General features: G+C 39.5%; 1 protein-coding gene across 1 annotated transcript; it reads right to left on the reverse strand.

Annotated features, from left to right (window-relative positions):
• Positions 1–167: 167 nt before the first annotated feature.
• On the reverse strand, positions 168–7,951 carry hadhb (hydroxyacyl-CoA dehydrogenase trifunctional multienzyme complex subunit beta). Its single transcript, XM_074614779.1, has 16 exons — positions 7,851–7,951; positions 6,001–6,073; positions 5,570–5,611; positions 5,241–5,337; positions 5,074–5,118; positions 4,267–4,366; positions 4,000–4,087; positions 3,503–3,690; positions 3,198–3,378; positions 2,814–2,935; positions 2,357–2,436; positions 2,214–2,261; positions 1,986–2,073; positions 1,595–1,669; positions 720–884; positions 168–601 (listed from the first exon to the last, which is right to left on the reverse strand). Exons 2-16 carry the CDS (start codon positions 6,065–6,067, stop codon positions 566–568), a joined length of 1,422 nt encoding a protein of 473 aa, XP_074470880.1. The 5' UTR covers positions 6,068–6,073; positions 7,851–7,951; the 3' UTR covers positions 168–565.
• Positions 7,952–14,273: the final 6,322 nt, after the last annotated feature.

Below are 14,273 nucleotides of genomic sequence, written 5' to 3' on the forward strand. Positions count from 1 at the left end.
AAGAAAAACATCAAATATTCATATATTAGAAGCTAGAGTTAGTGAATATCTGTCATTTCTGTTCCTGATAACCACAAAACATATGTGTAAATAATACAATTAATGAGCTGATTTCACAAGAAATAGGTCAACATTTCAAGGACGAGAAAGAACAGCAAACCCAGAAATGAGAGTTAGTGTGGTTATCATCACACCCTTTAATTCCAACAGTTCGTAAGAAACAAAATATTACAGCGTATATAAACATTAGGATATATCTCCTCTGGGTTCTTAAATCTTGCTATGTTACATTCGACTCAGTGACGACGCTGAAATGATGCACCTTAAAGTCCACAAAGATCATAAGCAACTTTCCTCGACAACATTCTGCTATAATTTAACTGCCAGAAAAAGTAAAGTTGAATTTACACAAGATTCCTAAAACGCACTCACATACTGTATCGGACTCTGTTCAAGGCAAAGTGGTGCTTGTATGTACACTCTGTTGTCTGGATGTTAGTGTGTATGTGTGTGTGTGTGTGTGTGTGTGTAGCCGTCACGATGAACCTGACAATCAGGTGGTGTTTTACTGGGGGTAGGCCTCGATCACCATGGCATGACCCTGGAAAACACAAGAACACAAGTTTGTCAGGAAAAGCAAACAAATGGAATAAAAAAAGAAGAGTTAAACGGTTCAGTCGTGGCTTGTGTGTCTCATGCACACGTCACCCAGTAGTTACCAGTCCTCCAGCAGCACAAGCCGCCACCAGTCCGTACTGTCCTCCCTCCTTCTGCAGCCGGTGAGCCACGGTGGTCACCAGCCTGCAGCCGGTGGCACCGAACGGATGACCCAGAGACAGAGATCCTCCCCACAGGTTGAACTTCTCCATGGGAGGAGCTCCAACCTACAAACACAAACAATACATCTGGTCAGGATTGATATTTACACAGACATTTCTTAGTATAAAATCAGAATTCAGCACCGAAATGCTACGTTCACACTACAAGCGACAAAAGCAACAAAACGCGCGGCCAGCTACATTGCCAGCTAATTGTGTTGTTAAATAGCACTGGGAACTGGCTAACCGCATTATTTTTTTTAGATGGAACAGAACAAGGTGAAACATATGATTGGTTGATGCTTCACTGCGTCATTGGAGCGCTGAAAAAAAACTTTGCTTTTTAGCGCGTCACGCCAAGTGTCGGGCGTCAGTTTGTAGCTTCATGTCACCGGCTTCTTTTGAAAATGACTTGTAGCCTGTTGCTGCTCGTAGTGTGAACACAGCATCAGAGGTGGGGGATATAAACAGATACTGATCGCCAAGGTTGAAGCTCAGGTGAATAAGTGAAAACTACTACTACTACTCTTTTACTTGAAATCTCACATGAGGATTTCCCTACAAATTGTCAATGTTAATTTTAATTCTTGAAATTATCTTGTTAGTGTTTAGTCGTCCAATATAAACCTGCACTTTTTAAAAACATTATTATGTATGTCAAAACAAGCAAAAATCTAATTTCTAATTGATGTTGCAGATGAAATGTTCATCATTTGACTACCTTGGCCAAAATTGACTCTGTACACAATGTTCAGATGTATGTAACATATTATTACCTTTGATTTCTTGCCCAAATACGTCTGGCCGAACCAATCTGAGTCCATAGCCTTCAGATTTGCCATAATCTGACCCTGCAAAACACACACACACACATATACATCCACAGTGCTACCATAGATACCAGACACATTGATTTACACCGATTCAAAAGTGCAGGATATGAAATAGATCAGTCAAATCGTACTCCAACATTGATGAATCATCATCATGAATCATGAATACCGCAGGCCACAAATGGATTAAGGAAGACACAGATATTGGGAGTTTTATCATTTAAGAAATGCATATCTGTAACTTAAAATATCTTGGAGATTGACAGGACACATTCACCCACCACTACACAAGCTCATGCATTATTTTCCCCCCATATGAGTTGTGATAACTTACTGCGAATGCCTCGTGGAACTCAAAGACGTCAATGTCATTCATGGTCAAGCCAGCACGGTCCAGGACCTTTGGCGTACCGTAAGTTGGCCTGGAAGAGTTAAACAGAGTCAAACTGTTGGTCTTCAAAAGAGCAATTCACCTAGATAAACCCTTGTTTTGCAAATGTTAGTTAGTTTTTGTTTGAGAACTTGAAAATAAAATCAGTCAGTTGACATTTCTACTACTCACCCCAGAAGCAGCTGATCTTTGGGGTCCTGGGACACGTAGACAAAGTCTCTGCCAGGATGTAAACATAACATGATCAGCACATCTGAAAGAGCATCATTTGGGGAAACTGAGGCTGCTCTAGCAAACAGAGAAGGTGCAGATACCTGAGGTAGGCTTTAGGCTTGTAACCCATAGCCAGAGCTTTCTCTTCAGACATGATGAGCACAGCAGAGGCACCGTCAGTCTGAGGAGGACACACACATAAACAAGCAGTTTATTTAATATCAGGGCAGTTTATGAGTGATGACAAATGCTTCCACTTGTGAGTGAAAACAGTAGAAAGAGAATCAGGGGAGATAGTTTGAGCAGGGCTAAAGGTTGTTACATAAGTGGACCAAAAATGTCACAATTTTTTTTATCATAAAGAGGAAAGTAAGATGATTTAAAAATCCAAAGTTACTTAACAGTGTTTTGCTTCAGGTAGTTTGTTGCTGGAAGTGTGTTTAGCTTTGTGTATTTGTTTTACACACAGACAAATAATTGTATCTATGTTGACGGTGTTTTGAGCTGTAGAGTGCTGTAGGGCCTGATGTGTGTGTGTGTGTGTGTGTGTGTGTTTACCAGGAAGGAGGAGTTGGCGGCGGTGACTGTGCCGTGAGGTTTAATGAAGGCGGCCTTCAGTTTGCCCATTTGCTCCATGGTGGAGGGGCGGATGCCGTTGTCCTTGGTAACAATATCACGACCTAGTACAGACAAAAATAAACAGTCATCATGTAAACGATAAAACAACTCAACTGTTTCAGCTGTACAACCATTAACAATATCAATAAATGCTTCAAATTAGCACTTATAAACAAAATCAATGCTCCGAACAAGCCCAGACAAATGACATCAACTAATTACAACGATATAACCAGCTACATTTAAGTACACAGCCATCCCTAACCCTTGAGTGTGTAATGTCATCATGTATCAGAGTTTAAGGAGGAGTGAAGTGGTGTTTACCTGGCACTTTAAAGGAGATGACATCATTCAGCAGGCCGGCGTCCTGGGCCTTTTTGGCCAGACTGTGTGACCGCACAGCGAATTCGTCCTGCTCCAGTCTGGTGACCCCGAACGCAGCAGCCAGACGATCGGCGCTGTGGCCCATCGTTTCAGCTGTGGAGAACTCTGCCACAGCAGGAAGCTAGACACACATCATAATAAAAGGTTAATACTGTACTGTATGTCAAAGGTCCAAGAGACGACATTTGATTTCTCAAATCAAATTTAACAAACTGAAAGTGGTGCAGCTCTTAGTGAATATATACTTCTGGGGCGAGATGTGCGAGCCGGATGCTGCCGATCAGACCGAGCCTCTGGCCGAGGGTCTTCGCCTTGTTGAGGGACAGCATGGTCTTCCTCATCTTACGGCTGTGACGGATAGGAACATCGGACATGAACTCCACCCCTCCTGCAACGATGGAGTCACACTGGCCTGCAGCGATCAGACCAACACCTGGAGAGAAGGATGGAGGAGAGAGAGGTCAAACAGAGAGGGGGACTACCAAAAATCGCCAATCCTGTTTTTGAAGTTCGAAATCGAAAGCTCATTTCATTCTATTTAGAGTCAAAATGACACTGTTACTTTTAATTTATTATCAAAGTAGCAGCATATAGCATAACAATAACATCAAACAATATCACTGTTTTTTGCAGCTACAATGTAGGACTACATAGTTCCGTTTCCGAGTCAATAAAAGCCCATAATATAGAGCACAAGTCACGTGTTAGAGGCTTGGTGTAGAGCTTGCTCTCCCTGATATACCTGTGGTCATTGCCTGGTTGGAGGAGATGCAGGCCATGGTGACGGTGTGAGATGGGATCCTGTCAGAGAAGCCGGCACCCAGTGCTGCCTGAAATCACAGTGAGAAATGAAGGAGATGGACAACAGGACAGGACAGCAGCTCTAAAATGCTCCTTTGGTTAATATTCTGTCTCTGCATGCAGTGCTAATGCTTAGGATCGAGGCTTAAAGACAGTACATGAAACAAGCTCCAGATGATATAACCATTTCATGGGAATGTGATAATACCTCTCGTGCTACATTGCTGGTTTTGACCTCCTGAATGACTGTTCCATAGATGATGTAGTCGACAGCATCTTTGGGTAAACCCGTCTTATGCAGCAGACCCCTATGGAAACCCAAATGGAAAAACTGTTTAAAATCACAGTAGAAATAGCACTAAAAAAAATGTTAATGTTATGTTTCTGTCAAACATAAAGATTCAGAGAATTTGATGGCTTGTAACAAGACAAAATGAGGTAGGAAAAAAAGGCATCCTGACTGATTATACATATATTACATGGCAAGTAACAAAAGTAAACTCTTGTTTCCAACAAAACACTCCCACCCCCCTCACAGCTCTGTCAGAGAGTTGCACTCCTCTTGTTTAAATCGACACATTTCAACCATTTCAGATGTTTTAATGCCTTGATATTACATCTAAAGGTCACCCATACTTCACAGAACCGTAGTTATATATGTAACTCTTGTTTAACGTCTAAACTGGCCAGTAATAGCTCTATTATTGATGGACAGAATTACTGGATTTTCTCTGAAAAAAGGAAAATTAATTCTGTTGTAATAAACATTATGGGATGGGACCAGGACCAACTGATAAGTGTAATGAAGTGTAATGAAGTGTACATGTAATTTACTGACTCAAAAAATTGATTTAGTGTTAATAAGTTACTTGTGTTTATATGCTGCTTGGTAGCCAGTATTATTGAAAAAAACTCTGTGGGATCAATGGGCAGTTCATCGTAACAATTACACACTTTGTCAGCAGACTTTAGCTCAGTATGGTGTTAAAAAACAACAACATAATGAATCACTTACTGCAGAGCTGCTCTGGCCAAGTCATGTGGCATCAGGTCGGCGTATCTGTAAACACAAACCAGAACGGTTAACCTTCAATCGAAGATCATCTCTGTGTAAAAGTCATTTGACTAAATGGTGGCCAGAGGCTCCAGTCTGTGAACTCAGCCATAAGAAAAGAGCCGTACGTGGTTCCAGACAACAGGAAAGGGGTTCGAACTCCTTCCACCAGAACGATGTTCTTCATACCAGGCCGAGCCAGAGTCTTTTTACTCTTTGTCTGAACTGAAAGGAAATGAAGACAGTAACTGGCAGTTAAACTCTGATAGTTGTCAATATCACATTTTCAACCATTTAGATTCCATCTAGAGAGGGCAGTTTTGCACAGATCCTGTCCATAAATTAATCAATAAATAGAGGCTTACAATGTTCAGATCACATTTGAAACAGCGTAACCTCCACAAAACTATAATGTGGGTTTGTATGTGAATGAAATCACTCAAAATAATTAACTTACCCTGAGCCTGAAGCTGGGTTGTCGTACTGAGAGAGCGTGTCCCTGAGACACACAGAGAAAAACATTCATTAACGTCCTCAATTCAATCATTTAAAATACTAATACTACATCTCAAATGATGAACAGTTTATACTATACAGCGACATAAGCAGATAACAGTGTTATAGCAGCTTGGATTTAAAGAACAGATGTCTGTATTTTAGGTTGGACCACCAGTTAGTGTAAAGTGACATGTGGAAAGGCGAAATAGACAAAAGTGACATTGGCCAAAGATCATATCACTACTATTATAATGTAAAAAATAATCTATTAGCCGTTGGTGATGTATCTAGCATTTCTGACTGTATTCTCGTTTGGTACATTTTCCCATTGTTTTGATATAGATTGGAATTTGTTCATCTGTGAAACAAATAATATTATAGAAAACGTACCCAACCGCAGCGCCCAGGAAGGGCTGACAGAGCCGCTCCGCATTGTGTTCAGCAACATGGAAGCCATTGTGTTCTGCAGAGAAGCAAACTGTACTTGTTACTGTGAAGTTATAACCAGGGTTCTGATGGAAATGTTCATCCATAATACATAATATTTAGATTTCCATTTAAACTGTACCAGCTAATGCAATAAATACAGTATGTAGACCACATTTATATCAATGTTGCTAAATAACAGAAACACATCTCTAAAACAGTTTCAACAAAAACTGAACATTAAAACCTTCATGACGGGAGGATTTACTGCAGGACTGTTGTATTAAACAGATTTAATATTTAGATAGGTGTAGCTTACCTAATAAACTGCCAAATGAGTATACATGTTCTTACATTCCTGTACGGTGTTTGTTGAAGGCTTGGCTTTCTATGTCTAAATTCATAATGTCATTCTTATTCCATATATTTAATTGCTTAACCCATGAGGACTATATGTATCACCATTATTGTCAGGTGACAGTGCAGCCTGGAGAGTGACATAACCCCACTACAAAGCCTCTCAGGTTGTATTCAGATCTACGGCTGTAGGCTAAAGGTCAACTGTAGAATGCCCCCATCTGTGACGTAAATGTCTGAATCACACTAGACATAATAAACTGTCATCTCTGAGTTGTTTATGATTAGCAAACCTTGACAAATAATTATGCAGATTATGTGGTTTTATGTGGCGATCATCTATTAATTAACTGCATTCAGCTTGCAACCCAATATTTGCAGTGCAGAGAGAATAACATCTAGTGTAGAGCGTGAACTGCACATAAAACTGAAGAAATGCAAGTTACTTTGCTTATCAGTAGAAAACTCATAATTTACCCAGTGCTGGAAAGTAAAGTACATTTATACATAAGTATTTATATAGTACAAGTATTTCCATTATATGCTACTTTATTATACTTCGACTTCACTACATTTCAGAAGGAAATATTGTACTTTTTACTGCACTACATTTATTTGACACTTGTTACTGTCACACTAGTTACTTTGTACATAAAACATACAATATGATATGATGCAGTACTATACTTCTACCAATCTACATAGTAGTTTATAAAGTATCTAAAATTGGCTCCACAAAAATATTCTTAAATGTAATTGTTAGTGATAAAGAGAGAATAATATAATAGTCTATAATAACATAACACTGTGAAAGGAGCCATTCTGCATGTAATCTCTATTTTGAGCCTATAGTGTTTCTACATTTACTTAAGTTAAAGATCTGAGTACCACTTCCACCCCTGAACTTGCCCTACTGAGTATAAACCTAAAGACCTTTAATGATTTGAGCCTCTACTGTGCATTTAGCCATATCAAATATCAACGTTTTATTTGTTATTTTGTACAGATTAAAACTTAAAGAAGAGGCCTGCCTGCTAGAATATACATATACACAACATGTGTATGTTTTATAATGTGGGATCATCATATCATTGACATTCCCAGCCAACCCCCCTTTTACACAGGCTGTGACCCTTCACCTAGATTCCTCCACTAGTGAATGACAGACACAGAAACGCAGGATCACGGGACTCTAACAGGGTCAGAACTGTCTACAGATCGATTAAGCATTTGGTTGTTTAAAGTAACATTTAAATCAAACAACAACACGTGTCTGAAACAGTTTAAACAGCAACATGGTGAAGCTAGTGAAGCTAAGTAGCTTAGCTTGATAGCTGAAGTTCCCATTCAGTTGTGATCTATTCCGCTCTGATCGGGCTGAATTAACACATTTATTGAGTTAGTAACATGTCTTTTAATCTCTAGTTGTGTCATTACTAGTGACAGCTGTATCTTACCTGTGTTCGAGCTCTGTCTTTGCTGCTGACACCTCTCACCTGTCTCACTCAGCAGGCGCTAATGGACTACGCTTTCAATGACCCAGCAATGTATTAGCTGACCGAGATAATGCCTGAACGAAACAACACCCAATAAATAATTATGTACATACTTGCGTGTGTTTAAGAGCTTTTATAATTATTAATGACAATACGGACATCATAACAAATGTTTTTTTTCTCAAATAAAATATAACAATTTGAGTATAAGAACGTTTTTTACACCGGCAGTGTTTCAGTCCTTATCCTGTTATCGACGCTCTTGCGCCCCCAATGGTCAGCGCGCGGTGTGTTGCTATGGTGAAACCACAGACTAGTGATGAACACCTTTTTGATAATTACTTCAGGGCAACAGGAATAATGGAGAGAATTTAATTAATATTATTATTATTGTTATTATTAATAATTATTATTATTTTTTATTTTTTTATTTGTATTTATTTATTTTTCCTACCAATTTCCTGCTCCACACTCCAGTAGTCCAGTAGGTGGCGGTAATGCACCTATAAGCTGGTTTGCCAACCGCTTATTAACATCAAAGAAGAAGAAGAAGAAAAACACCTTTTTTAAGAGACTCAGGTGTTTTTTCCTCAAGTTTGCAGCTAGAAAATGTCCCTTATTGTCAGGTATATGTGATACAAAATGAATAATTCAATATCTGTTTTTATTGAAGACATTTACTCGGGGGGAAACCTTAATTACCTTAATTTGTCACTTTGTTTTTACAGAGTTTTTGTTTAAATTGTACTTGTCTTTAGCAAAGGAACTGTCTCTGGTGTTACCAGCTGGCCTCAAGCTTTCAGTTGTTTTTTATTTAGCTAAACTAAGAAAAATAATTTGTGAAATTGTACTGAGAATGAACAACATGGTTCTTTTGTATGCTTAATCTGGTGGTTAAAAACTGTAACTCTAGTTAATTGTGCTAAATAACTGTTGATACTCAAGACTGTGTAATCCATTTCATGCAAATGTTAACAGGTGAGAGAAAGGATGTAATAAGCATGTAAGGCAAAATAGCTGAAATTAGCTCAGGGAGACTCAGTATAATGTAACGTTATGGGGTTTTTGGATTATTTCATGCCATTATGTCAGAGAGAGTGAATCCTTTATTTCTATCAGTGGTGGAAGAAGTACTCAGATATTTTAAGTAAGTAAAAGTAGCAATGCTACAGTGTAAAACTACTCTGTTACAAGTAAAAGTATTCAAAAGCTTACTTACTCACTCTACAAAACTATTAGCATTTATATATAAATATATCTACATACAAAAGTAAAAGTACTCATGGTGCAGAATGGCCCATTTCAGAATATTGTTTATTATATGATCAGATTATAATTATTGATGCATGTGTTCATTACTTTAATGTTGCAGCTGGTAAAGATGGAGCTTATTTTAATTATTTTATATATTGTTGTACAGCTTAACCTATAATAATACATCATAATAAAAACAAATATGGTAAATGTTGTGGAGTAAAAAGTACAACATTTGCCTCCAAAATGTAGAGGAGTAAAAGTATAAAGAAGCATAAAGTGGTAATACTCAAGTAAAGTACAAGTACCTCAAAATTCTACTTAGGTACAGTACTTGACTAAATGTACTTTGTTACATTCCACCACAGTTTGCTTAAACAATTAGTTCATCAATCAGTTGGTCAATGAAAAAAAGTCATCTATCGAGCAAAAATGCCATTCTCTGATTCCAGTTTCTCAAATGTGAGTATTTGCTGGTTTTTCTCTGTTTTATATCATTGTAAATTAAATATCTTTAAATCCTCTAACATCGTTTGGACTATTGATTGGACAAAACAAACTGTTTGACAGCGCCTTGGCAGCTGGGAAATTGTGATGGGCATTTTCATGGTTAATTGAAAAAGATATTTGACATTTTAATCAATAATATAAATAATTGTTTGTTGCAGCCCTATTTAAAAGCCTCTGGTACTATCTAATATGTCTACTGTTTTGATTTGAGCTTTATTGACACCATCAGCTCGTCACAGACAGTAGAGCTGTGTCAACAACAAACTGCCAGTGATGTGAGGGTGGAGCGTCCTAAAAGTGGATCATGGGTCACTCTTACTTCTTCCTTAATTTAAGGGAATTCTGGGTCCTCACTGTCTTTCTCTCTATGTTTCTTAGGTTATGCCAGCCGAAACCTCTCAGTGTCTTCATCATTGGCAGGTAAATAGGAGCTTGATGGTGATTAATCCATCTTATATACACTCACTAATGGGGTCACCGTCAGACTGATGATTTACAAATATATCAGGCCATTTTAGGGTCTTCCTCTGTGAGAGATTTTAAGATGTTTAAGGTGTGTTTAAAATGTCAGTATATAATGTTTATAGTTTATAAACGTAGAATTGAATCTAATAGATCGGCCTCATCACCGACAACCGATCCAGCTATTTGAGTCAGTAGCAGCCCGATATCCAATCCGATATTGGTGCATCCCTAATTTTGTTTTATTTGCACCCTCTATATTTGCACTGCAATTGCTGCACAACAATTTCCCTTGGGATAAATAATGTTTTATCATCTTATCCACCTTTATTAGCTTGCAGTCTTCCTCTTCCCTGCCTGTGTTGGCACAATGCTGCGTATATTGGCATGTTACCACCACCTGTAGGTCAGAATAGTTTGAAGAAAAAAAACTGCTCCACAGCGCTACAAGAGCGGGAAAAAAACTCCAACAGAGTGCCTTTAAAATGTTAGATTTTGGACTAAAGACTCTGTCCAGTGTAATGGTTAAACAATACATTGATATTGACATCTTCATCATCATTGGTACCATCTGTCAGAGAGTGCATCACCTGATTTTGAAGACCATTCAGTAGCGGTTTGACAGTTCAGTATCTGTTTAGATTTCTGGCCACAAACAGATATAGGCTTTAAAAACATTCACATTTATGAAGTTGCAATTCAGCTGGAACTGTTTACTCCCAGTTCCAACAGTTCCCTATATGCCCAGGTGTCCTTGAACAAGGACACTGTTCAAGCGTATTTGTGCTATTTATGCTAATATTCTCCAGGGATGATGTTAAAACTAGCAGAAATTAGCATAATACAATACTGGTAGCCTTCTGTCTGACGGCCTCTCATCTTTTTTACTGTTCTCTCCATCAAGCTCGAACACACGTCAGCTACGAGCTCAAGGATGATGTGGCAGTTATACGATGTGTGTGTGTGTGTGTGTGTGTGTCTGTGTGGGTGTGTGTTTATGGAAGAGAGTATGAGGCAGTACATGCATGTCAGGGGGAGAGAGATTATGTTTGTGACAGTCTTGACTACCTGTCTCTGTCTCAGTCTCTCACTGACAGATGTGACGTGATTAATCAGAGTGTGTGTGTGCATTTGTGTGTATGTGTAAGTGTCTGTGTATATGCAGGTGAACAAAAAGGCGTGGCAGATGCAGTCTGAGCTGATGGAGGTGATAAGGGGGAGATCTGGTCGAAAACATCTTCATCTCCAGCAAGCCTGACTGCTTCATCGGTGTGCAGATATCTCAAGTAGACTTATTAGAGCTTTAACAAGGATTTCCAATACTTTGGTGTGTGGTCACTCCTACACTTGTATGTGGTTTGAACCAGAGGGAAGACATTTATTATTGCGTATTTTTATACTTTAAACTTTCTTAATTACAAGTAAACTGGGGCTTGTAAAGAATTGCCATCTTGCAACCGGAAGTGACACGAGAGGGTGGAGCTAAGAACAACTGAACGCTGAATAAGACCTTTTTAGGTGACCAAAATGTTAACTTTCATGAACTGAAAACACACTCTGAAAGGGTTAAAGTTGTAAGACGAAAACCCGGACAACTCCATGGCAGCGACCTGTCAATCACAAGGTAGCCACGCCCTAAAGCATCCCCTGCTTTATGGTCTATTTGACTCTAAATGGGACCATAATTTACTAAATGAACATCATGCTGTATTGAAAAGACTTGAAACTAGCGATTGAGACCATAAACTCATGTTTACAATGTTTACTGAGGTAATAAATCAAGTGAGAAGTAGGCTCATTTTCTCATAGACTTCTATACAATCTGACTTCTTTTTGCAACCAGACGAGTCGCCTCCTGCTGGCTGTTAGAAAGAATGCAAGTTTAAGGCACTTTTCAGACCCGGAGGTTGCCCACTGCTCACATCATACAAAAGTCAATAATAAATAAGGTCAAATTAAATATGTTTAACTGATTTTTGTACTCTTAGAATGATACAATCCAATAAGAGCAGTGAGGAGGTCACCCGTGTCTCTCAGGAAGGTCAGAAGATACTTGAAAAGATCGTGAAGTCTCCCATACCGATTGTTGCTGCCATCCATACCTCCTGCCACCCGTGTGTGTGTGTATGTGTGTGACAGGATGAGCCAGATTAGGTGTGAAAAAAGCTGCTTATGTGGACTAAGATTTGACCACTAAATCACAATTTCGTGTCTTCTCTGTAGGTCGCGCTAGCCTGCCATTACCGAATCGCCACAAAAAGCAAAAACAATGTTCCAGAGGTCAAGCTGGGACCGCTGCCTGGAGCAGGCGACACTCAGAGACGGCCTAAAATGGTACATACACACACTCATATAAATCCGTTATTCAGTTAATGTCTTGAAAGCACTGCCACAGTCTTGCGCTAGTGGCTACTGAGTTACACTGGAGTATATTAAGGTCAAGAGCCGCATTTGGTGGGATGTCAGCTCACAATATCAATATCATAATAATAAAAGTGTGTGTGTGTAGGTGGGTCTCCCTGGAGCGCTGACATGACGCTGACAGGCGGGAACATCAGGGCAGATAAAGCCAAGGAGATGGGTCTAGTGCACCGGCTTGTGGACCCTCTGGGTATGTTCTGCATGTGGCATTTCTTCATTGCTGTAATCTTCTGTGATATGCTCCTCCAGGCTGGGGGTGGTGGGAGGGAATTAAACTCTGTGTTTGTTTACTCCTGGTCCTGGTACGAAGCCTGCTGAGGAGAGGAGAGGACTATTGAATACCTGGAGGAAGTTGCAGTGGGCGTGGCCAAGGGAGTCGTCAACAAGCAGGTTCTTTTTACAACGGAGAAGAGCCTCATGCAGAGTGAGTGAAGCCTGGTTCACACTAGCCCTGATCTCACCAGATCTCATCGCTCACCTCTAGTTTTGCAAAGACTTTCAATGATTTATGTGACATCCAGTCAGGTGTTATCCCACAACTGTTTTCAAAACATATTTGATATCCAGAGAACAGATATGCAGGAAACACAAAAGCAAGAGAGAATACTGGAGAGGATAATAAAACATACTCACCCCAAACATTTTTCTTTCATCATAATGTCAGCTTAGTTTTCCCATAGCTTATATTTTGATGCATTGTGGCTGTTTAACAAGACTTTTAGCAGCAACAGGAGCCACAATGTAAAGTATAAAAAGTGATTTCTTGAGACAAACTTTGTCGATTGATCCGTGTGTGCATGTACAGGTGAACTGCATGCCCTATGTCTCCCTGGTGGACAAGATGCTGCTCCTGGAGGTCATCACCACATACAAGACATCTTAAGACACCTTAGCCTCTGCTGTCAGCGTGGGCATCAGACAGGTCAATGTCATCGTTGTCAGGGTAAGAGCAACTCTGGAAGTACTTTGTACACTTTTCTACAAACGGCAGCAGCGTGACGAGGCGCTGAGCATCTTATTCTGCGCTGAGCGCTGCATGTATGGTGGTTTTTTTCTGGTCGTTGAGAGTTGAAAAACGTTCTACTTTGGGTAAAACAAAGACCAACCGTCACATCCTACATGTACAGTAGGCTACAAGTGCTGGACAACAAGAACAATGGAGAGGGAATTAATGAACACAGACCGGCGGGTCCGTCCTCTCTCCCTATGTGACCCTACCCAAACGTTACCCTACCCTTCATCCAGAGCAAGTACTCTATCCTGTGCCGTCATTTTGATATTCCATATCAAAAGAAACCTCACAACCTCCTGTCTGCGTGTTGTTAGGACTCAACCATCAGGGAAAACAAAAGAGAGAACCTGATTTTCAGAGGTCGTTATGTTTCTATTTATTTTGTATTCTCTTATTTATTTCTTCGTTGCTCTTCTTACAGCGGCCCTGCAGTTACATGATCACAGAGAGAACATCAATGTTATCTGTGGTGGAGTCAAATTTTTGGGAATATGTAATTTAAAGAGGAGTCTTTCTTTCTTTCAGATAATATGAGAAAACAGCAGCTTGTATGGCAACAAGAGAATCACAAGAACTAATAAACAACTTACTTACTTTGACATTCACAAGGACATAAATTGAATTCCCAGTTACCAGGCTAACTTGGATGATCTTGCTTCTTGAAGTAACCCCTCAGTGTAGCTAAATCTACGGTTCCTGAACATTACTATCATCAGTACCTGCAT

This window comes from Sebastes fasciatus, chromosome 18 (assembly GCF_043250625.1).
Source record: "Sebastes fasciatus isolate fSebFas1 chromosome 18, fSebFas1.pri, whole genome shotgun sequence".
Classification (NCBI taxonomy): Eukaryota; Metazoa; Chordata; class Actinopteri; order Perciformes; family Sebastidae; genus Sebastes; species Sebastes fasciatus.

Excerpts from the sequence above, each read along its gene's own strand:
- hadhb (XM_074614779.1), bottom strand. The coding sequence starts at position 6,067 with ATGGCTTCCATGTTGCTGAACACAATGCGGAGCGGCTCTGTCAGCCCT. Across the intron at positions 1,670-1,985 it reads AGTTCCACGAGGCATTCGCA|GGTCAGATTATGGCAAATCT; the intron begins GTAAGTTATCAC and ends TGTGTTTTGCAG. Across the intron at positions 885-1,594 it reads ATTTGGGCAAGAAATCAAAG|GTTGGAGCTCCTCCCATGGA; the intron begins GTAATAATATGT and ends TTGTGTTTGTAG.